Source organism: Myotis yumanensis, unplaced genomic scaffold (genome assembly GCF_028538775.1).
Source record: "Myotis yumanensis isolate MYYU_CA2020_CCGP unplaced genomic scaffold, mMyoYum1.0.hap1 SCAF_1, whole genome shotgun sequence".
NCBI classification, from domain to species: Eukaryota; Metazoa; Chordata; class Mammalia; order Chiroptera; family Vespertilionidae; genus Myotis; species Myotis yumanensis.
In genome coordinates, this window is record NW_027223752.1 from 188,878,313 (window position 1) to 188,900,876 (window position 22,564).

The 22,564-nt window shown below is 34.7% G+C and overlaps 1 protein-coding gene across 1 annotated transcript in view; it reads left to right on the forward strand.

Moving 5' to 3' along the window:
• The window catches only part of ANTXR2 (ANTXR cell adhesion molecule 2), a 129,686-nt gene extending 112,060 nt beyond the window's left edge, over nucleotides 1–17,626 (forward strand). Inside the window, exon 17 of the mRNA XM_070394185.1 lies at nucleotides 15,718–17,626. Within this exon, the coding sequence (XP_070250286.1) occupies nucleotides 15,718–15,756 (39 nt within the window). The 3' untranslated portion in view covers nucleotides 15,757–17,626. The remainder of the gene's footprint in view (nucleotides 1–15,717) is intronic.
• Nucleotides 17,627–22,564: the final 4,938 nt, after the last annotated feature.

Here is a 22,564-nt window from a genome sequence, read left to right on the forward strand (position 1 = left end):
ATTTCTTGTTCCTGACTCTGAAGAATGTTCTGGAATTCATAATTCCTCTAATAATCTCTCACCAAAAGAAGAACTCTAACAATGCATTGCAGATTAAAGGCTTTTTCATTAATTTTAAAAAATATGTATTAAGTGAAATTGATTTATCAAATTATATTTTTTCTATTAAAGAAAGTTTTCATTCTTTTTAAACCTGAATCTTTACTTGTTGATAAAGAGTCCAGACTTAGTATCAACTAAATCTTAAACTTTCACATTTGTCATTAAATGCCATCAATCTTGAGAGCATTTAAAGAATATGTGTTTTGGTAAAGCTGCATGAATTATGCTATATTGTTTTCAAATTTAATGATGCGGTTAATGAACAAAAGTAGAATGATTCCTCCTTGACGCATAACTTGGTCTCTGGAATTTTATTGACATACATAGAATAGCAAGTTATGCCACTTGTGTGAAGAAGGAATATCAATGTCTTAGACAGGGAACAGCAGAAGCAACAAGGAAAATAAACACCCACGAAATCAGTTAATTGAGCACTGATGTAATGTTTCACTACTGCAGGATATGTTTACCTGTGGTTAGGTTGCTCATAATGATCACTTCCTGCTTGTCAAAACATGTATTGTATTTAGATAGAAGAAGCATAATGGGCTTAGAATATATACTTTTGTCTCTACTCTGAATGTTGGTGGTTTCAAGCACGAAACAGACTTCATTTCAAACCATCTGCTCTCTATTTAAAATTGACATCAAGTTCAGTTCCTCTCTGATGCCTACTTGTTTCCCAGCTTAGAACACTTCTATCCTGCAGTTCAGCTGTTACCTATTATGCCTAGCCATTGAGCCAACATATAAGAAATGACATATCTAGGAGTGCTTGGATATTCATGTCACAAAATAAACCAGGAAGACGTTTGCCCATGGAATGATTGCCACTATTGCTAAACTACAAGTCAGTTAGTAAAAACTAAACTATAGTTACCTACTTTTGTGTTTTTAAGTTTGGACAAGTGAATCATTTATTTTATTGTATAGCTTACTAATCATTGTGTTGTTGGATTGAACTGTCAATATTTATATAAAAATCAATAATAATGCTGAACAAACTTTATTATCTAGAGTCTGATTATATTTTTGAAGTAGAATACTAAGTTTATTATATTTTTGGTTTAGAAAATCATTTTGTCTTTGACTATAGACAATCAAAATGTGTTTTTTTAAGCTAACTGAAAGATGGACTCTTTATATCCATATCTATCTATCTATCTATCTATCTATCTATCTACCTACCTACCTACCTATAAATCATCTATTTTGCACTAACACCAGACCCAATACTTGACTTGTAGATAGACAATTCCAGTTTCTAGTTGTGGGATTTATGCTGAGTAATTACATACAGGTGCTCAAATGGAGATTAAGTAACCAAAGGCAATCACTTTTTGTTATGTGACTCTTAAATGTGCATGTCTTTAGTTTTTTTGAGTTCTATGAACCAAAAAGCAAACTATCCTTTGTATAGAAGTAACTTAGTACACATGAGCAAGTAATTAGTATTCTGAGACACTATCACAATCATGTTTGTTTACTTATTTGAATGTATCTATATGCTAGTACAGGTATAAATGTTTAAACTTTGAGTTTATTCTTTCAATTGGGGGGATTAATTATATCTCTAGAGATGGTTTAGCATTTTCACAGTTGTTTTAAGAATCTTGTTAGTTTATATGTTTTTTAGATAAGAATGCCTGTATTGATTTCAGGACAAAATTAATGCATGTTTAGTTTCTTTTCAAACAGTGAGCAAGGGATTCCCATTAAATGCCATTGTATGCTCACTGATCAGCGAAATAACCTCTGGGTTACAGTGGCATCTATCCTCGCAATACAAATACCTGTGGTTATGTATGAAATGAGTGTTCAGACTTGTATCTGCACATAAAAGCAGGGTTAGCTGGGAATTTAGCCAACTGACAAATGACCCATATTTCTATGGATACTTTTCAGGAGAGACAGATAATGAAAATCTGTATGAGTGAAGTGTAGACTGAATTTATCAACACATTTTTTAGTTATTAATTTTTTGACGGGGACAACATATACTATTTTGGGGACCTAAAAGTGAGAGTTTAATTCTTAGAAACTTAGCTATGGATAAATCATTTCATCCTTAGGATCATATACATTAGGAAAATCTGTCAATAAATATTTTTCAGTGCTAATGATATATAAGTTTCAGGATTTCTCCTTAAATGTACCAAAAGCAATTTGTTAAGACGAATTATCTCAATGCCTAATTTTTTAGAGCAGCGGTTCTCAACCTGGTTCTATTTTTGTTCATTAGTTTATATTGTTCATTATATTCCACAAATGAGTGAGATCATGTGATATTTATCTTTCTCTGACTGGCTTATTTCGCTTAACATAATGCTCTCCAGTTCCATTCATGCTGTTGCATATGGTAAGAATTCCTTCTTTTTTTTTTTTTTACCGCAGCGTAGTATTCCATTGTGTAGATGTACCACAGTTTTCAAATCCACTCATCTGTTAATAGGCACTTAGGCTGTTTCCAAATCTTAGCTATTGTATATTGTGCTGCTATGAACATAGGGATGCCTATATCCTTTCTGATTGGTGTTTCCGTTTTCTTGGGATATATTCCTAGAAATGGGATTAGTGGGTCAAATGGAAGTTCCATTTTTATGTTTTTGAGGAAACTCCATACTTTTTTCCACAGTGGCTGCACCAGTCTGCATTCCCATTAGCAATGCGAGAACATTCCTTTTTCTTTGCATCCTCACCAGCACTTGTTTATTTGTTGATGATAGCCATTATGACAGGGGTGAGATGGTACCTCATTGTCATTTTGATTTGCATCTCTCTGATGATTAGTGACGTTGAGCATGTTTTCATATGTCTCTTGGCCTTCCTTATGTCCTCTTTTGAAAAGTATCTATTTAGATCCTTTGCCCATTTTTTGATTGGATTGTCTACCTTCTTTTTGTATGAGTTCCATGTAAATTTTGGAGATTAAACCCTTATCAGAGATAACATTGGCAAATCTGTTCTCCCATGCACTGGGCTTTCTTGTTTTGTTGATGGTTTCTTTTGCTGTGCAGAAGCTTTTTATTTTGATGTAGTCTCATATGTTTATTTTCTCCTTAGTTTCCATTGTCCTTGGAGCTGTATTGGTAAAGATATTGCTATGACATAAGTCTGCTATTTTGCTGCCTATGGCATCTTCTAAGATTTTTATGGCTTCCCATCTTACATTTAAGTCCTCTATCCATTTTGAGTTTAATTTGGGTCAATTTCTGGGTTCTCTGTTCAGTTCCATTGGTCTATATGTCTGTTCTTGTGACAGTACCAGGCAGTTTGAGGACAGTGGCTTTGTAATAGCTTGATATCTGGTATTGTGATCCCTCCAACTTTGTCCTTCTTTCTCAAGATTGCTGCAGCTATTCGGGATCTTTTTTTATTCCATATGAATTTTTGCAGAGTTTGTTTTAGGTCTGTGAAATATGCTGTTGGCATTTTAATGGGGATCGCATTGAATCTATAGATTGCTTTGGGTAGTAGCTTTGGGTAGTATGGACATTTTAATGATGTTGATTCTACCAATCCATGAACAGAATATATTCTTCCATTTGTTTATATCTTTCTCTATCTCTTTTTTCAGCATCCTGCAATTTTCTGAGTACAGGTCCTTTACCTTCTTGGTTAAGTTTATTCCTAGGTATCGTAATTTTTTTGTTGCAATGGTAAATCTGATTTTTTTTAAGTTTCTCTTTCTGTGAGTTCATTATTGGTATATAAAAAAGTCATAGATTTCTGGATGTTAATTTTGTTTTCTGCTACATTGCCAAATTCATTTATTAAGGTTAGTCATTTTTGTTGGAGTCTTTAGAGTTTTGTATGTACAATATCATGTCATCTACAAATAATGACAAATTTACTTCTTCTTTTCCAATTTAAATGACCTTTATTTCTTCTTGTCTGATCACTGTTTATGTGATGTATCACATTTATTGATTTGCAGGTATTGTAACAGCCTTGCATCCTTGGAATAAATCCCATTTGGTCATGGTGTATGATCTTTCTAATGTAATGCTGGATATGATCTGCTAGAATTTTGTTGAGGATTTTAGCATCTATATTCACCTGTAATTTTTTTTCTTTGTAGTGTCTTTATCTAGTTTTGGGATTAGAGTAATACTGGCTTCAGAGAAAGAGCTTGGAAGTATGCCTTTCTTCTTGAATTTTTTAGAATAGTCTGAGAAGGATACGTTTTAGTTCTGCTTTGAATGTTTGGTAAAACTCCCCTATGAAGCCGTCAAGTCCAGGGCTTTTGTTTGCTGAAACTTTTTTGATTACTGTTTCAGTTCATCAGTAGTTATCAGCCTATTCAGGTTTTTTTTTATTTTTCCTGATTGAGTTTTGGAAGCTTGTATATTTCTAGGAATATGTCCATTTTGTCAAGATTGTCCAGTTTTTTGGAGTAGTTGTTCATAGTACTTTTTTTACAATCTTTTGTATGTCTGTGGGGTCAGTTGTTATTTCACTTCTTTCATTTCTGATTTTGTTTATTTGGGTCCTCTCTGTTTCTCGTTGAGTCTGGCTAGAGGTTCATCAATCTTATTATATCCTTTCAAAGAACCAGCTCTTGGTTTTATTGATCTTTTGTAATATTTATTTGGTCTTTATGTAGTTTATTTCCACTCTGATCCTCATTATTTCCTTTCTTCTGCTTACTCTGGGCTTTTCTTGTTGCTCTCTTTCTAATTCTTTAAGTTCAGGGTTAGATAATTTATTACCATTTTTTCTTGTTTTTTGAGGTAGGCCTGTAGAGCTATGAACTTCCCTCTGAGGACTGCTTTCACTGCGTCCCATAGATTTGGGATCGTTGTGTTTACATTGTTATTTGTTTTCAGGATGCTTTTTATTTATTCTTTGATCACTTCAGTAACCCAATCATTGTTTAATAGCATGCTATTTAGCCTACATGTGTTGATTTTTTTTCATTGCTTTTATTGTAGTTGATTTCTAATGTTATGTCATTGTGATCTGAGAAGATACTTGATATGATTTCTATCTTCTTGAATTTGAAGAGACTTTGCCTGTGTCCTAATATGTGGTCTGTCTTTGAAAATGTCCCATGTGCATTTGAGAAGAATGTTTATTCTGTAGCTTGGGATGAAATGTTCTGAGGATGTCAATTACATCCATCTGATCTAGTGAGTCATTTAGGATTGTTGTTTCTTTGCTGATTTTTGTTTTATTGCTATTTTTTCTTTAACCAATGATGTCATAAAGATATCTTTCTTCTTTTATATATTGATATTTCTTATTTATTCACATATTTACTGTTTTCTTTTTCTATATATTTTTTGAAAGATAGGCTTCCACCTAGTGTCTTTTTCTTCAGTTTCAAGAACTTATTTTAGCACTTATTGTTTTTGAAGTCTATTGCAAATAAATTTTGCTTGTCTTAAAATGTTTTTATTTTGCCTGCATTTTTTAGTGTTATTTTTTTAATACTAGGTGCCCAGTGCATGAATTCATGGACCTTGAAAGGAACTGTGGGACACGAGGCTGTGGTGAGCACAGTGACAGGTCTTGGCCCATCCTCCATGCTTCCGCCCGGCCCCTCCTGCCATAGTCCCGGGTCCCCTGTCTGCCGGCAGCCCCGCTCCCACCCCCGCCACTTGCACCCACTGACAGCACAGAGCGATTGGGGCCAGTGCTGTCAGTGGGTGGGAGCAGCGGCTGATGCCTAGATTGCTTCTCAGGAGCAGGGGGAGGTGGAGAAGCCCTTAGGGGCAATCAGGGCCAGCAGCTACTGCTCACACCTGCCTATGGCGCCGAGAAATTTGGACCAGTGCCAGGTGCTGGCAGCGGGTGTGAGCGGCGGATCCGGTGCCAGCAGCAGGTGCAAACATGGCTGGCGTCAGCAGCAGGTACAAGTGCCAGGCAGGACTGTGGTGCATGGGACCAAAGAATTTTCAGGAACCACCAGAGGCTCACTCCTATGACAGTAACCGGCACCCCACCTTGGTCTAGCACCCCCGCTCACCTGCTCCACCATCACACTGCAGCCGATGCCCACCATGTTCCGTGCTCTGCTGCCTGCTGCCAACACTTGCCATGTTGCGCGCGCCCCCTGGTGGTCAGCACATGTCATAGCGACTGGTTGTTCCACCATTCGATCTATTTGCATATTAGCCTTTTATTATATAGGATGGAAATTTAGGTTGACTTCCCCTGCCCATTTAGCATTTTAGAGAGTTCCATTGTCTTGCATTTTTCATTGTTTCTGACAAAAAGTTGGCAGTCATGTTCTCTCTGTATACAGATAGTCCCCAGTTTATAGTGGTTCAATTAATGATTTTTTGACTTTGTGGGGATGCAAAAGCAATATGCATTCAGTAGAATCTGTACTTTGAATTTTTATCTTTTGCTGGGCTAGTGATATGCAGTACAATACTCTGTCATGATGCTAGGCAGTGGCAGTGAGCAGCTACTCCTAGTCAGCCATATGATCATAAAGGTAAACCACTGACACTTTACAGTGTATTTATTGTCTCAGAGAATTTTGCCTAACTCTAGGCTAATGTGAGTGTTGTGAACAAATTTAAGATAGGCTATGCTAAGCTATGATGTTCAATAGTTAGGTATATTAAATGTATTTTTCACTTACGATATTTACAACTTACAGTGGGCTTATTGGATCATAACCACACTATAAATTGGGAATGTGGTGATGAAGGACAGAGAGGTATGCTTTTATGATAGTCTTTGGTTTTCATATGTTTTATTTTAGGGTGTCCAAAAAATGTATACATATACTTTGATAAATTGTAAAAGCAGTGTTTGTTAAAATACATTTCATTTTCAAAATGAGCCATCAGCTGTTAAAGTGTGTATACATTTTGGGGGGACACCCTGTGTATATAATCTGGCATATGGTTTTCTATGTATTTATTCTGCTTGAGGATCACTAAGTTTTTTTATTTGTGTGTGTTTATGCCTTTTATTATTCTGGAAAGTTCTGCATGATTATTTTTCAATTTTTCTTCTGCTCCATTCTTTCTCTTCTGGGACATCAATTACTCATATGACAGACCATTATATATTGTCCCACAAATCTCAGATTCTCTTTAGTTATTTTTTTTTCTTTTTGTTTTTCAATTTGAATAGTTTCTGTTCTCCTACCTTCAAGTTTAATGACTTTTTGTCCTGCTATAGCCAGTCTAATTTGTCAGGCAAACTCAGTACGGTATTTCCCTTCATGACATCTACTGAATATCTATATGGTGTGTGGTCTCCACTGTAAAATGGGACATTTATATATTGGACTTCCATTAGAAAAGAGTATATAGGATTTATACTTCAGCTCAAAATCTTGCAGTTTCATTTCTAGCAGAGGATGGCACCATTTCTCTCATATTATATATAATAATATATACATAAATCTTTTTATACCTCACATATATTGATAGGCCTTTCATATATGTCATATTATGTATAGGAGAGGGAAAGATGATAGTATGTGCTCTCTCTTCAGCTGCTACATGAAATCTCCACTCAAAGATTGTGTCCTCGAGTCAGCATTCCTCCTGTCCCTGATATTCAGGTTTTCTTGGACCTCTTAAATTATCTTATAGGTGTTTCTATGTATATCTGTGCTTTGTATACAGTTTTAAATTTGAATCACTATTTATTGTTGTACAAAACATGAAGGTTTAGTAAACTCTTTTTGAGGTGAGAATATAAATAAATCATCTATGTTTGAAAAATCTAAACTAAAGTGCAGTTGTATACTTCAGCTTGTCAATGGATATTTATGAGGTGAGTATGATACTATAAAGGTTCTGGCAGTGAAGTATATCCTGTACAGATAGCTAGTAAAGGAGCTTGCAAGTGTTAATGCCAGCAGAATTTTAATGCTCAAGAGATGGGAAACTCAACACTTGCTCTGGTTAATGCTACTCTTACTGGCTACAGTGAAAAGGAATGGGTGAAATCAGTTTTTTTAGATACAGCAATAGAACCGGAGTCTATATTCTTAACCAACAGCAAATATGTCAGTTCCTAGTATTGTCTTGTTTTCATCTCTTGATTTAGTTAACTATAGAGGAGTAACATAGCCCCAGACAGTTTTATATTGTGCATCAACTTCTAAACTTACTTACTATGATACCCAAGAGAGTATTTGCCGACAACAGTTTCCAAAGAAATAGCAATAAATTTCTTATTCTAATAGAAACTTACTATTGTCTGAAAATCAGTTAAGTGAAGTTAAAGCTGACATATCCTAATTGTGAATTTAGCCTTTGTTATGACCAAAGTTTTGTTTGTGATTTACCCTTAGTACATTCTGTTTCTTCCTATACTGAGGGAAAGTGGGGAATAGAGTAAAGCTACACACAGCTCTGCTTCAAGAGATGACCTGGAATTAATACATGTCTAATTTATAAAGAATAATAGTGTGCTTTTTTTCCCCTAGCAGCTAAAGAAAATAAAGTTCAGCATTCAATCTTGAGACCTAAGGGATTTATTTTTATAAAAGAACTTTGGGGATTTTAAGAATAGTATAGTTTCAACATGGTTGCATGTATAAACCTGCATGTATAAACCTCAAGTTCATATTATCTATGTTATCTTAGTTCCGGTTAATCATCAATTTTGTCATCATTTCAGATCAGCTATCTGCAAAGTACTTCATTGAGTCCTACCACAATTAGAAAAGGAAACAGATAAGGGAAATAGACATGACATGATCTTTTTGTTTAAAGTACAGGCTGAGGCAATATATTCGTTGGAGGGTTTTAGAGGTTTTGATGAATTATTTGGAGTCTATGATTAAGAAAATTGAGAATTAAGGAAGAAATATATATCAGTTTACATTTACTTATAACTAGTCTACTTCTAAAGAAGTATTGAGAAAAATACACAATAAAACTTCAGAATAAAAATAGAGAAATAATAATGGGCCAAAGTGAATATAGAGCTACACCAGAAAATATGCACGGTGGGTAGCTGTTGCTTTTAGAACATCATGTAAATATGAGCTTTTTGAAAGCAAATGCACAAAGAGAAAGACTGAGTTATATTGTTGCCATAGAATGAAAGGGAAGCTCTGAACTCCAAGAATTCATCCCTTAATATCAGTCTCCTTAATAGCAATTTTCCAAAATGCAAAATTCCATGAAGAGAATGCTGTAATGTTATCATAAATCTAGGGAGGCATTTCTAAAAAGAAGTAAAGAAATCAAGTCTAGCCGAAACTGGTTTGGCTCAGCGGATAGAGCGTCGGCCTGTGGATGGAAAGGTCCCAGGTTCGATTCCGGTCAGGGGCATGTACCTTGGTTGCGGGCACATCCCCAGTAGGAGATGTGCAGGAGGCAGCTGATCGATGTTTCTCTCTCATCGATGTTTCTAACTCTCTATCTCTCTCCCTTCCTCTCTGTAAAAAAATCAATAAAATATATTTAAAAAAAGAAAAGAAATCAAGTCTAGGCAAACATATTACTGGTGATCTGGCTTACCATAGGCATGAATATCCTGAATAATAGTTATCAACTACATTTTTAGTGCAAACAAAACAAAATCTTATACCAAATTGCAATCTTAAAGGGTAGGTGAGAGTGGAGCTCCTTGGGTCAAATTAAGATTGAGAGGCTTGCAGTGTGCCCACTGGCTTTCTGCTTGCATGCCACTCCAGCCATATGTCCCTGAGGCACCATGTGCAGCTCACAGGACTTTGTGGACTGCCGTATAAACCAGCGGTTCTCAACCTGTGGGTCGTGACCCCTTCGGGGGTCGAATGACCCTTTCACAGGGGTCGCCTAAGACCATCAGAAAACACATATATAATTACATATTGTTTTTGTGAATAATCACTATGCTTTAATTATGTTCAATTTGTAACAATGAAAATACATCCTGCATATCAGATATTTACATTATGATTCATAACAGTAGCAAAATTACAGTTATGAAGTAGCAACGAAAATAATTTTATGGTTGGGGGTCACCACAACACAAGGAACTGTATTAAAGGGTTACGGCATTAGGAAGGTTGAGAACCACTGGTATAAACAAAACACTGAACTAGAGAAACAGGCTAAGATTTCACTTAGAACTTCCCTCTCAAAGATAGTTTTGCCAACTGATCTGGAGAGAAAAGATTCCAAAGTTATTACTGATAAGTGAATGAAGTATATATATTTGTGGTTGTTGATTAAATAGAAAAATATATGCCCTATAGATGCTGGGCATTGAGCTCTGGGAACATTGAGTGCTGAAAAAATGTGACATAATCGGCAGTTGGTAGTGATTTCTGGTAGTGTTCAAGTTCCTAAGATGACTTTTAAAAACACAGATGTCCAGCCCGACCGATGTGGCTAAGTGGTTGAGCATCGACTTACAAACCAGGAGGTCATGGTTCGATTCCCGGTCAGGGCACATGCCAAGGTTGCGGGCTCGATCCTCAATGTGGGGTGTGCAGGAGGCAGCTAATCAGTGATTCTCTCTCATCATTGATGTTTCTATCTCTCTCTCCATCTTCCTCTCTAAATCAATAAAAATAAAAATAAATAAAAACATATAGATGTCTAGAAAGGATTATATTTTCCTGATTTAATTTAGTCTTTGGAAACTGTTTTTAAACCATCAAATACATGAACATACAGAAAAGGTATAAAGTAGAATTTAAGAAACCATATGCAATTCCACTACTCATAGCATGTTGGTGTACTGTCCATTAGTTATCTTTTATTCTTTATACATATATTGCATAATCACAGTTATGTATATATATACAAGTTGACATGTTTTTTACTTACAATTTCCATACATCTTTAATTTTCTATTTTAATGGCTATAAAATATTTACTTAGATTGACTAATCATAATTTATTCTCTGGTAGAAATAAATATAAATGGACTGATTATATTTTTGTTATAATTAAAAATCTTATGGTAACTTTTAAAAATCTTTGTCTAGATATTTTATTGGCCTGAATCCCAACATGAAATCACTGAGGCAAGGAATATAAGTTTTTAAAAACTATTACTATATATCATGCTTATCATATAGTTTTTTACCTATTTATGCTTTCACTAGCAATACATGAAAGTTATTTTCTTGCCATAGAATCAGGTAATGTGATCAATATAAATTACATAAGATGGTATACTTTAAAAGAGAGGCAGTTTTAACCCATACTTTCATTAGATAAAATGTCATACCAAGATCATAATACAGTGATATCAATTTGTAATATATAAATGCATTTCTAACATGTTACAAAAATTTTATTTTAAGTTGATAAACATGCCCATAGTGATCTTGTTTACAGTTAATTTACCTAACTGATTATTTAATGTACTGAGGATATAAACTGTAACCTAGTCAGTCAATATCCAAATTATCACATTTCAATGTGTTTGGCTATAATCTAAAGTCAGTAGTTAAATTTTATTTGTTCTGCCTAATTCTTAATTTCTTTAAATATTAAGAATTTTTACTTATAATCTCTTATTTCATGCAAAATGAATAAATTTAATAATTATTTCATTGCATCCAAGGTATGTTGTATTCCCAAGATGAAAGAATGGTATACATTCATAGTTCATTTTTTAAAAAATGTAATCCTCAGATACTAATTTAATTCAATTTTATATTGACTATATGTTGTTATTGTTGAAGTTTATGACCTACTAACTTATAAAGCAATGTAGTAAACTCAAATTGGTTGTATTGATTACCTAATTGAAAAAATTAGGCAAAATTATGGGTGTTTCCTAAAGCCTCATAAAAACTGTATATCTGATTTTATCTATCATTTAGATGCATGATTTCATGTCAATAAAATTTAGAAAAAATATTGATTTAAAAATGCAAAAAATAGTTAACTGTTATTTTTTCATATTAATAATTTTAATTTATAGTATAGTATTACGTTATATTATTCTGTAAATACTTATTCCACTTGAGTTCAAATTTTTAAAATTATTTTGTAAAATATAACAAGCATTTACATTACACATTTGTTTAACTCTTGCTAGCAGAAATCTTGTGTTCATCTATTAACATATTATAATTTTAATGGTTTATTCTAAAGACTGTATAGTCCTATCTGATCCTAGTATTACTCTACATAGAGAGTATTAAAATTATAAATATATGTCTCTATGTGTAGTTCTATATATTTAATTTATATTAAATAGACTCCCGTTAAGCAAGTTAATTAACTTTAAAAATATTTTCAGCATTTCTTCTATTAATCATTAAAGTGAAATAGTCTCAGAAAAATGAACACTAGTAACTAATACTGTTTTGTATTCTGTACTATTCTTTAATGAGTTGTATGTTCTACCTATTTTATACTGTTTTGCATATTACCCTGATAACATACCTTTATTATGTAGGCATTACAAGCATAAGATATGAAGTCTTTTAAACCTTGTCATATCCCATTTCCTATAAATGAAAACTGCTGTGCAGTGTTCTTGCATAGACTGCTTGCCATATTATCAGTGGCAGCCCAAACATTCATGACCTTGAACATAATTAGCATTATCACGATGGGTTTTGTAAGATAGCACTGAATAGTCTTTGAAGGGCCACAGACACCTAATCACAGTCACTTACAACCAGTGTATGTTACTTTGATTTAAGAAAATTCCAGGAAATTGATATTAGCTGCTAGGCTGAAATAATCCCCTGGGGGTGAGGTGTCTGAAAGAATCATGAATAAAATTTTCTTTCTGGCCAAAAGTTTCTATTTTTCTTGATTATACCTTTTCTATCTTTCTCTTTACTGCTACTCTTCTGTTTCTTCATATTTTCTTCTTTCCTTTTCCACCATTGTATTCTCATTTGTAATTCTCTTTTTCTCTCTCAAATTCATACTTATTCTGTATTTGCATTTTTGAGGTCTGGCTTCTCCCCCAGTGGAGGTTTAGTCATTTAGTATTCATTCCTTTATACATTCATCATGCATTTGTTTCTAAGTGATTATTTATTACAAGTCTGCTCCATGTTAGACACTTTGCAGAAGCAATTAGAGGGATGATGGATAATAAGTTCCTATTTCTTTACTGAGAGTATACTATATGCCAGGCACTGCTCTAAGTGTTGTGTGTGTGTGTGTGTGTGTGTGTGTGTATACACCCACACATACAGATTTAATCCTTATAACAGTCCTAAGAATAGGTCCAATTTATTATTAGTATTACTTAAAATATTTTTATTGATTTCAGAGGGGAAGGAAGAGGGATAGAGAGATAGAAACATCAATGATGAGACAGAATCATTGATTGCCTCCTGCACGCCCCCTACTTGGTGGGGATCGAGCCTGCAACCCAGCCATGTGCCCTTGGCCAGAATCGAACCTGGGACCCTTTAGTCCACAGGCTGACACTCTATCCACTGAGCCAAACCAGCGAGGGCTCTGTCCAATTTTTAATCATCATTTTACTTATGAGGAAACAAGCACACAGTAGCTAACTGTTGCCCATGGCCACACAGTTAACGAGTGTCAGAGTGGTATGATAAACTTTGGCTGCAGAGGACATGCAATGGGACCTTTGGGGAAATGAGTGCCATGACTGGGAGAACTAGGCAGTGCTTAACAGAACTCCTCCAAGTATCCAACTTCTCAGTTTGTGTAAAATGAAAGTACACCCAGCATTATCAGCTCTTGATAAAAGCGAAACACACTAAGTCCATGGTTAGGAGGGGAGAAGACATTTGGTTGTTTTTGTTAATAGGTGTATAAAACACAAAGGTGTATACAGCATTTAGGAGGGGTTTTGAGGTACTTGAATCAATAGACATTTGCCAGCTATTAAGCAATACTTAATTCCAAACTTTGGAAGAATTGAAGTAAGGACCTCAGGGTCAAAATCGATAGGGTTTTCTTCACTCGCACTTCTATGTCTTTAATTAAACCACAGAATTTAGGTCTGGAATGATTTAGGTGTTGCAGTTATTTTGAAAATTCAGGTGAACTATCAATCTCACTTTTTCATCTATCCAATTTTTTAAAGTAAATGAATCAGGGTCACCAAGATTCATCTGGGATGAGAACAGAAGTGGTCAGAAAAACTGTAAGCTTAGATGAAACTCAAGTAAAAGTAGAGATTCATGATATCTTCTTTTCCAAATAATGCAGAAGAGAGAAAATAACTTGTTAGGTTCATAAATACACAAGAAAAAAAGTCATTAATTCACATCATTGCCATTATATCATTTCTCATACGTTTGTTTGAATCTGCCAACGAGTATATAATTCACTTAATACTTGTTTTATAGATCTTGTTTGAAGATTCTAGATAACACAAAAATACAGTCTGAGTGCATGGTCTATGACCATTGGATTTACTAACACATTTTGACCTCATTCTAAAGTGCTTATCTCTATGCTTTTCTCCCACTTTCTTTTGCACACATATTATTTGTAGAAAGTAGTAATAAAATTGACAATTACAGAACAGGTTGCTTCCAACAACATTTAGAAATAGATAATTTGATTACTATTTTCCTTTTAGTAAAAAAGCTAATGGAAACAAGTTTGCTTTTATGCTTTGGGCTATTTCATTCATTTCTGAAATTCCCAAATTTATTGAGTAGTCATTTTTTGAAAGGAAAATGGACTAAAATCCTGGTCTTATGTTCCAAGTTTTATTCTCCAACACTTGTTTCTTTTGAGTATCGTAAATGAATGTATTGTTCAAATTTAGAGGGGGAAAAGAGACGTTCTAATATCTGAAATTAGAAAAGAGGTATTATGAAAAATAGGAAAATCTCAACAGGGTGATAATGTTGACCCTAAAGTAGAAAGCAGTATGCTAGTTTTGGGGTTTTTGGGGAATCTGGACATGATTTAGGTAGTACAGTGAATCAGCAGTGTCATACCAAGCAAAGGGAAGGTGGTGGGGACCCTTTATCACTAATTGGAAACTTGGTTTTCAAATGAATTTTAGATTATTTACCATTACATATGAAACTATGTGTCTCAATAGCTATTATTGAATTGCTAATGAATCGGAATGGCAAAGTCTCTTTGGAAATGTGCCATGCAAATAAACAGTCACCATTTGGAGAGCACACATAATGGTGGTGTGCATTGTGGGCACTGGCCAACAGCAGTAGACAAGATCACTAATAAGTATCTTGCAAAAGCCTTTTATAAAAGAGAAGGAAAAAAATAAAAGAGAATCACAAAGAGATGGCATCTCCTCCCTTTCTCCCAGACTCCTTATCTTCAATCTCTTACTACTTAAATGCACTCCTCATGTGTACATTTTAGAACCACCAACTTTATATCAGTTTTAGAAGCACCATATTGCATAAAGGAATACTTTCATCTGAATTCATTATAGAAAGCAACATACAAGGTTGTGGCTTTGATATTCTTATTGCTAGGATAGTAACACTATAAATAGCAATACAATATTTCCATTTTCCATAGAATTTTTCCACTCTAATTTTACCATACCGTTGTGTAGATGAAGTCGCTGTGGAAAATATCTCAATGAGCCATCATGCTTTGACTCGAGGAAAAAAAAATATATGGTTTCCTATGTTATCTTAACATTGACCTTACCTTAGGTGATTGTTTATTATATTATGGTAGGAAAAATAGACATTCTTATGCTTTTTTATAATTGCTTTAATATTTCAATAAGGATGTGTTTCTCTTCTAGGGCCGGTGCATAAACTTCTCCCGAGTTTCGTCTCAGTAAAAAGAAAGAAAGACCAAGAAGGTATGAAGATGGTACATCTTCACACTGCTGATTTCCAACCCAATGAAAAACCTTAAGTGCATCTTAGAAGTTTTTGGAAGAGCAGCTTTATTCCTCTCGTCGGGAAATGTTTTCTCTGCCTTCTGCTTTGCTTGCACCAGACATTTTCAAACACTTGTTCTGCCATCTACTTGGGAGTTGATGAAACCCAGTAGTAACTCATGATTCATGGCACTGAAAATAAAGAGGACCATTAATCTACATGCCATGATTTATACAAAAAAGTTTGCATGAATGTGTAGAAAAGGAAAACAATAAAAAACAACAGCATGAAGATGATATCAAAACGGAGACCACAAAACAACTGGCCGTGATGGATCTTTAATGAAGAGAAGAGTGTTGAACATGGTAACATGGCTCCCGTGTTTCCACATGGCAAGATTGTGTATCCACAGGCAGAGTATGAGATTTTCCGCCAGACTCAGCAAATAAAGGAGTCTATTGCCTTATAGCTCTGTCAGATCACAAAATCCTTCCACGTTCCCTACCACAATGTGCCTATGGGAAGCTTCTGCCTGGAAAATCCTGTCATTCTATCACTGAAAAGTGCACACGCATGACAAAATGTAGACAGTATGCCCCCAGGTATTGGTAGCAAGCAAGATTTTGCCCTTTAGTTTTTCAAGACACCTTTCTTTCATTATGCACTCGGGAAAGAAGACAATTAATAGAGCATTATTACCCAGGAAGACAGCCTCTACCCAGAGGTCTTGAGTGGAGTGTGAGGGACTCATGATTTGAGAACTTGTCCCTGTGATTGGTCAACTTACCCCTCTTTCTCTGTTTAGGGTTTAGTAGTGCATAAAGCATCAATATCTGTAAACATACCAAGCAGTTTTGTTTGCTTTTAATTTAATGGAAGCAGTAACCACAAAGCTTCCGCTCAGGGTTTTTTCTTTCTTCAAGTCTCCAAGGGCTCCTCAGCGTCACAAGCCAGCAACTCTCTTTGCATGAAAATTTCAAAGTTTAATTAATATAATTAAAGGCAACAGCAAGCAGCAGCCTGTGAAGATTTTGCTCATCCTTTTTATGCCTTTTGACATTGAATGACCTATTACTGTATGCGCATTACTTGGGTTTCGAGGGGCACTTTATCTTGGATGTGATTCAGTAGAGAAGAAAAGACCTCCACTCATCAATTTGAAAATTAAATGTTCAGGAGGATCAGCCACCACAAAACATCGAAAATGTATATATTAGAATTTTTTAGAAAAACCACCATCGTGTCATGTCGACGATGCCAAATTATGTTAGCGTGAGCGGAAACACGGTGGGGGAGGAAGAAGGCAGCAGCTGAAGAGAAAAGCTCAAATGATCTAGTCACTTTCGATACTGAATTTCAGATGCGAAATGGATATTCGACGCGAAACCTGACAAAGTGCCCCAGCTTTGATGTGAACTGGTATAGACAATGACCAGTGGCTGGGTCAGTGGGATGTCTCTCTGTGAGCACAAAGGCTTATCAAATGACACTAAAAATAAGTTCAACAACCATCACGTTGGAAGGGAGAAGGCGAACATTTCATGTTTGGCGGGCATGTGAGTGCACAAGACGGAAAGAGCGATTTGGAGCAACCCAGTTTAATTACCCCCATTGTGCTCTTCATGGAAATTTCAAAGGACGGGAGTGATTCTGTGGGTTGGTGTCCAGATTTGTGGCGCTGCTCCAAGAAGCCTGACTCTCACACGCAACTATATATGTACATGTATATCTTCTAGCTTGAATCTTTTGCTCAAGTTTATTTATGTCACTGGCTGGCTGGATCCAACGTCATGTGTCTACATATTCATAAATAAAATTTTACCTGCGCCTCTGCTACCATTTTCTTTAAGCCTACATAAACTCAAGCCTTGTTTGGTTGAATATATCATTGTCCTGGTTAGTTTCGGGGACAGAATTATATTGCGCCCCCAAATGTCCCCTGTGTTCACAAGTGATACTATTGGCAGTAATTATCCATGTGTGCAAGTGTGACTTGGAAGCCCATTGAGTTCTTGTAGGCCTTTCTTCTACATTTGCATCTGGGACAGGGCCTATCCCTATTTTCTTTAAATTGGCACTTCGTTTCTGATCAGTGCACATTCCTAAATGGAATTTATGAGTATCAAGGATGCCTAGAAGCTAAAGCTTTTGCTTTGATAGTGACTTTGAATTTATCTAGTATTGTATGGCATTTGTATGACACTTGTATGTTGCTACATGAGCACTGTAAGTAGACCTCTGCCTTTAAATGGCAAAGTAGCTTTCGGTGGATTGCCGTGCATATGAATTTGCAGTTCTAATACCACTATGGAGAATTCTCCGTGATGACAGAGAGGCATTGGTCTACATGTACTCTAAAAAAGTACCATTCGTAATGTTTAAAGACAGATGAATTTCATTGCACTGAAAGATATGAGTCAGCTTTATGTTACTACTTTCTCTGATCAGGCTACGTAGTAAATGAGAGGACTTTTCTTTAATGAGTACTGTTTTCTCACTACATGGAAAAACTCTTGACCAGTGGTTCTCAACTTTGGCTGCACATTAGAATCACCTGGGAATCTTTTTAAAATCCTGATTTCTGGGCCTCATCCAGGTGATTCTAATGTGCAGCCAAGGTTGAGAACCACTGCTCTAGACCTTTCAACCAGGAAAATAAAGGGGTCATAGAAAGTCATTTCCATAAGTTTAATAACATTGTATATTTTATGTAGAGAAAAAGTTCCTGTTTAATTTTTTTGGACTTAAGTTCAGTCAAGATTTCTTTTCTGTGAATAAATGAGTAAGCCTTTAGCCATAACCCATTTGTGTTGCATAAGGTTTCAAAAACAATTAAGTGGGAAATGACTCCTAACTTATGTGTCTACTCTGCCTGGAAAGAAAGTTTTGAAGGCATCTATATATATTTCATAACAATGTCTGTTCTTTATGGATTTGATCCATAAATATTTATCTATCTGAAAACTTTGATACTTGGAATGTTTTCCTTAAAGCATTTGGTGCTCCAAGAAAAAACATTTGGTGCTAAGAGTTGCATCACTGATGCCTTTCCCCAAGTTACTTCTATTTTAACATTTTATATTTCCTTCCCAATGAGATGCAGAGTAACATGTGAGACCCTCCATCAGCTGGAAGCAGCATCTGTCACTATGGATAATTACTACTTTGACAAAAATATATAAGGTTTAAACCTCCTGTATTTCAGATTGTTAGAGAAGAAATGATTTGCTTATATTTCCCTTGAACTTTATTCTAACCACTTTAAATAATAAATTATTCAATACTTGTTTTTCAAATAAATCTATACTGGGTATAAGATCTGGTGTCTCTGTGAACTTAATAACTTTATCTAAATATCAATGGCCATTGTTTACTGCTCAGAGGCAATGTATTGGTTTATTTTAAAAAAGTAAAACACAATATTATGGCCAACAAGGTATCTAAAATATTGTTGATTGATCAGCTTACATATATTATTTAATTTTTAAAAAGACAAACTATAACTAGATCACATTTATAAGTATTATAAAGCAAGTATTTTTTCATCACCAAGCCTTGGGTTAACTTCTGCTAGATTTTGTACAGCCTCACATTGTTAGGAAATTTATTAGTGTTTTATTGCTTCTGGTAATTGTTGGTGGGTGTTAAGTGCACAGGAGAGAAATGCATACATTCTTTATTGTAATGTGAATGGAAATGTATAAACTAGAACCATAGAACAACTCGGTACATCTGCTGTATGTTTAAGGAAAGAAACTTGCAGGTGAGATTGGAGAATGTTGTCTATTTGCTGGTAATAAAGTGAGCGTAACCATGTATTCTAGCCTCGCAGTTAGATTCATATTTCTCTTAGTGAATGTTTATGGCATGTGTCTGAGAATATTTTAATTGTAATATATCTTTACACTTACAAGGATCTAATTCTGTCAGTTTGATAAAGAAAAAAATTATTTCTCATAAAGAATGTAGACTAACAAAGCCCAGTGCAATTTTTATTTTTGTGCTCTTCTGACAAAAGAAAATGCTGATAAGGAAGTATACAATATAACATGCACATTTATATTAAAATGTGCTCATTCAGCTTGCTTTGCAAGAACTATATTAAGATAAAAAGTGTGTGTGACTATGTGTGTGAAGAATCTAGTGATGGAGGGCCTAGACCACAGACCTCGCCACAGCTAGCTTGCTAACATTGAGCAGATCAGCTTCTCAACCAGAAGCTGGAGATGCACTGGAGATATTTAAAGTCTGTTCCAGCTCTGACAGCATGTCAGTGAATATTGTCACATTGGAGGCTTTCATACTTATGTATTTCATATCTTTAATAACTTGGTTTATTTGTAGGGCATGGCAATATTAGCTTTGTAAGCTGCTATTTAGTTACAAAAATACATTGAACTCATAATCCATAATTTGATAATTAGCCATAATAGAGTAATTTCTCAATTAATTTCCTATAACTAGAACTTGTCAAAGAGCATCTGATAATAAAGTTTATATTTGATGAAATCTCTCAAAAGATGAGTAAACTATTGAGAAATAGATTTGTGTATTTCAATCGGACATTACAATCTTAACAAGTGTCTCAAAGGCATATATAAAAATGTACAGAAATTGTTACAAGATATATATGCCACCAGTTTTATTGATCGAGGTGCTTTGTACCCTGCAGAAATTTAAACCATTAATCATTAATTTTTTTTCTTTTTTTTAGTCAAAATTGGGGATGGGGAGGATCTTAATTTATAAGCATTAGGCCTATATTTCCCATAGGAAGTATTCAGTGGAGGATATTTTATTAATTTGAATATAGCTTAGGACAGACATGTAGTATGTTAGAATTGCTAAACTTTCACAAAGTTACCATCATACTGTAGAAAAAAAAACACCTGAAAGTAGGAATTAAAAAAAGTATCCTTAACATTGTCACCAAATTACTGTAAAGTTATTTGTATCTTAGATGAACTAGATTTGCAAGGTTGTGTCAGTGGATAATCCAAAATAAGTTGTAAAAGTTATTAAAATGTACATTTAGGTAGATTTCAATTTGATAGAAACTACAGGAATTAATCTTTTAAAATGCAAAATAACGAAATGATATATACTGCCTTTATGCACCAGAAGGCAAGGTGATTTTAAACAATTTAGACATAGAACAAAGGAACTGAGAGCACCCGAAGTCAGATGATAGAAAGGAAATTGTTACATCATGTACTAAATTCAAAGCAAATCTGACCTCTCAGCATGCTTCGTACTCCACCATCTGATTTGTATATGTCATTGGGGAAAGAAAAACTGACAATCCAAAATAAGATCCACTAGTTCTAGCAGATGACACCTGGGGATGGAATTTTTACTAGTTAAAATTCTGATGTGGAATGAGATGATTGTCATCATCACACTAAAGTTTTCTTTTTTGAGTTATTTTTTAACAACCTCTAATTCCAAAAGTCTGTTAATTAAACAGCAATGACAGAGCTTCATCTTCTTTAAATACTTTGTTTGTGTGAGGCTGTCACATAGGAAGAGAGATTATATTTTTAAACAATATGTTCAAGTGTAAAAAATCTTCAACAAATTCTTAATGTTTAAAAAAAATGGGAGAAAGTTCCAGGACTTTTGTAATTAACATCTTGGGGTTCTTTATAGGGAACTGGATATTTCAGAATGTTTGAAAGGATTTTAAATAATTTTAAAAGGATATCAATGACTATATATGCCCTGGAATATTCAGTGTCCTTTTTCTCATCTTAATGGATATTGATTGGTATTGATTGGTATAGGTAGTTTAATATAACACAACACTAAAAGCAAAAGAAAATGATCATGGCATTAACAACTGTTCATTAACTCTGTGTTCCTGTCACCAACCAGAAAGTACTGAATGAAGTATTTATATCAAAAATTTTAAATATTCTCATTCAAAATGATACTGGCCAATTCAGAAGTGATTTTAAAATTAAATCTAGTGAGCTGTAAAAATAGTATACCCTCAGATTATCATTTTAAAATCATGGAAAAATGGAAGGCATTCCTTTGTTTCAAAAAATATTTTTTCAACCCTTTAAATATTAGTCCAATAAATCTCAACCCAGGGTCATTACTGCGTATGTTTATAATTTCTAACTTTGAAAAGACACATCAATTAAATTGAGAAGAGAGGGCTTATATTTGCTTTCTATTGCTTCTATAAGAAATTACCACAAACTTTGTGGCTTAAAACAACATGAGGTTCTTTACCTTACAGACCTGGAGATCAGAAGTTCAAAATCAGTTTCATTGAAATAAAAAACTAAGGTTTGAACTGGGCTGGTTTCTTTTGGGGGTTCTGAGATGAAAATCTGTTTCCTCGCTTTTTTTCACCTTCTAGTGGACACCTGTATTCCTTGGCTTGTGGCCCCTTCTTCTAGCTTCAAAGTGTATCATCACTTCATCCTCTGCTTCACCAGATCACCTCTTTTCTCCCTGACCTCCTTCCTCCTTATAAGGACCATTGTCCCCAATCTGATAATCCTAGAAAAGTCCTCATCTCAAATCCTTGACATAATCATTAAGCAAAGTCCCTTTATCCATGTAAGGTCACAGTCACAGGTTCTGGGGATGAGGACATAGCCTACCACAAAGGTTATAGTAATTTTCCTTTCACTACATATTTTCCTTGTACTGGATACAATAAGAAAATATACAAGTTGAGTTCAGCACCATTAAATCCTTGCTTTCCCAAATTCTTTTGATATTGTCATCACACAAGGTGATTATAGTTTG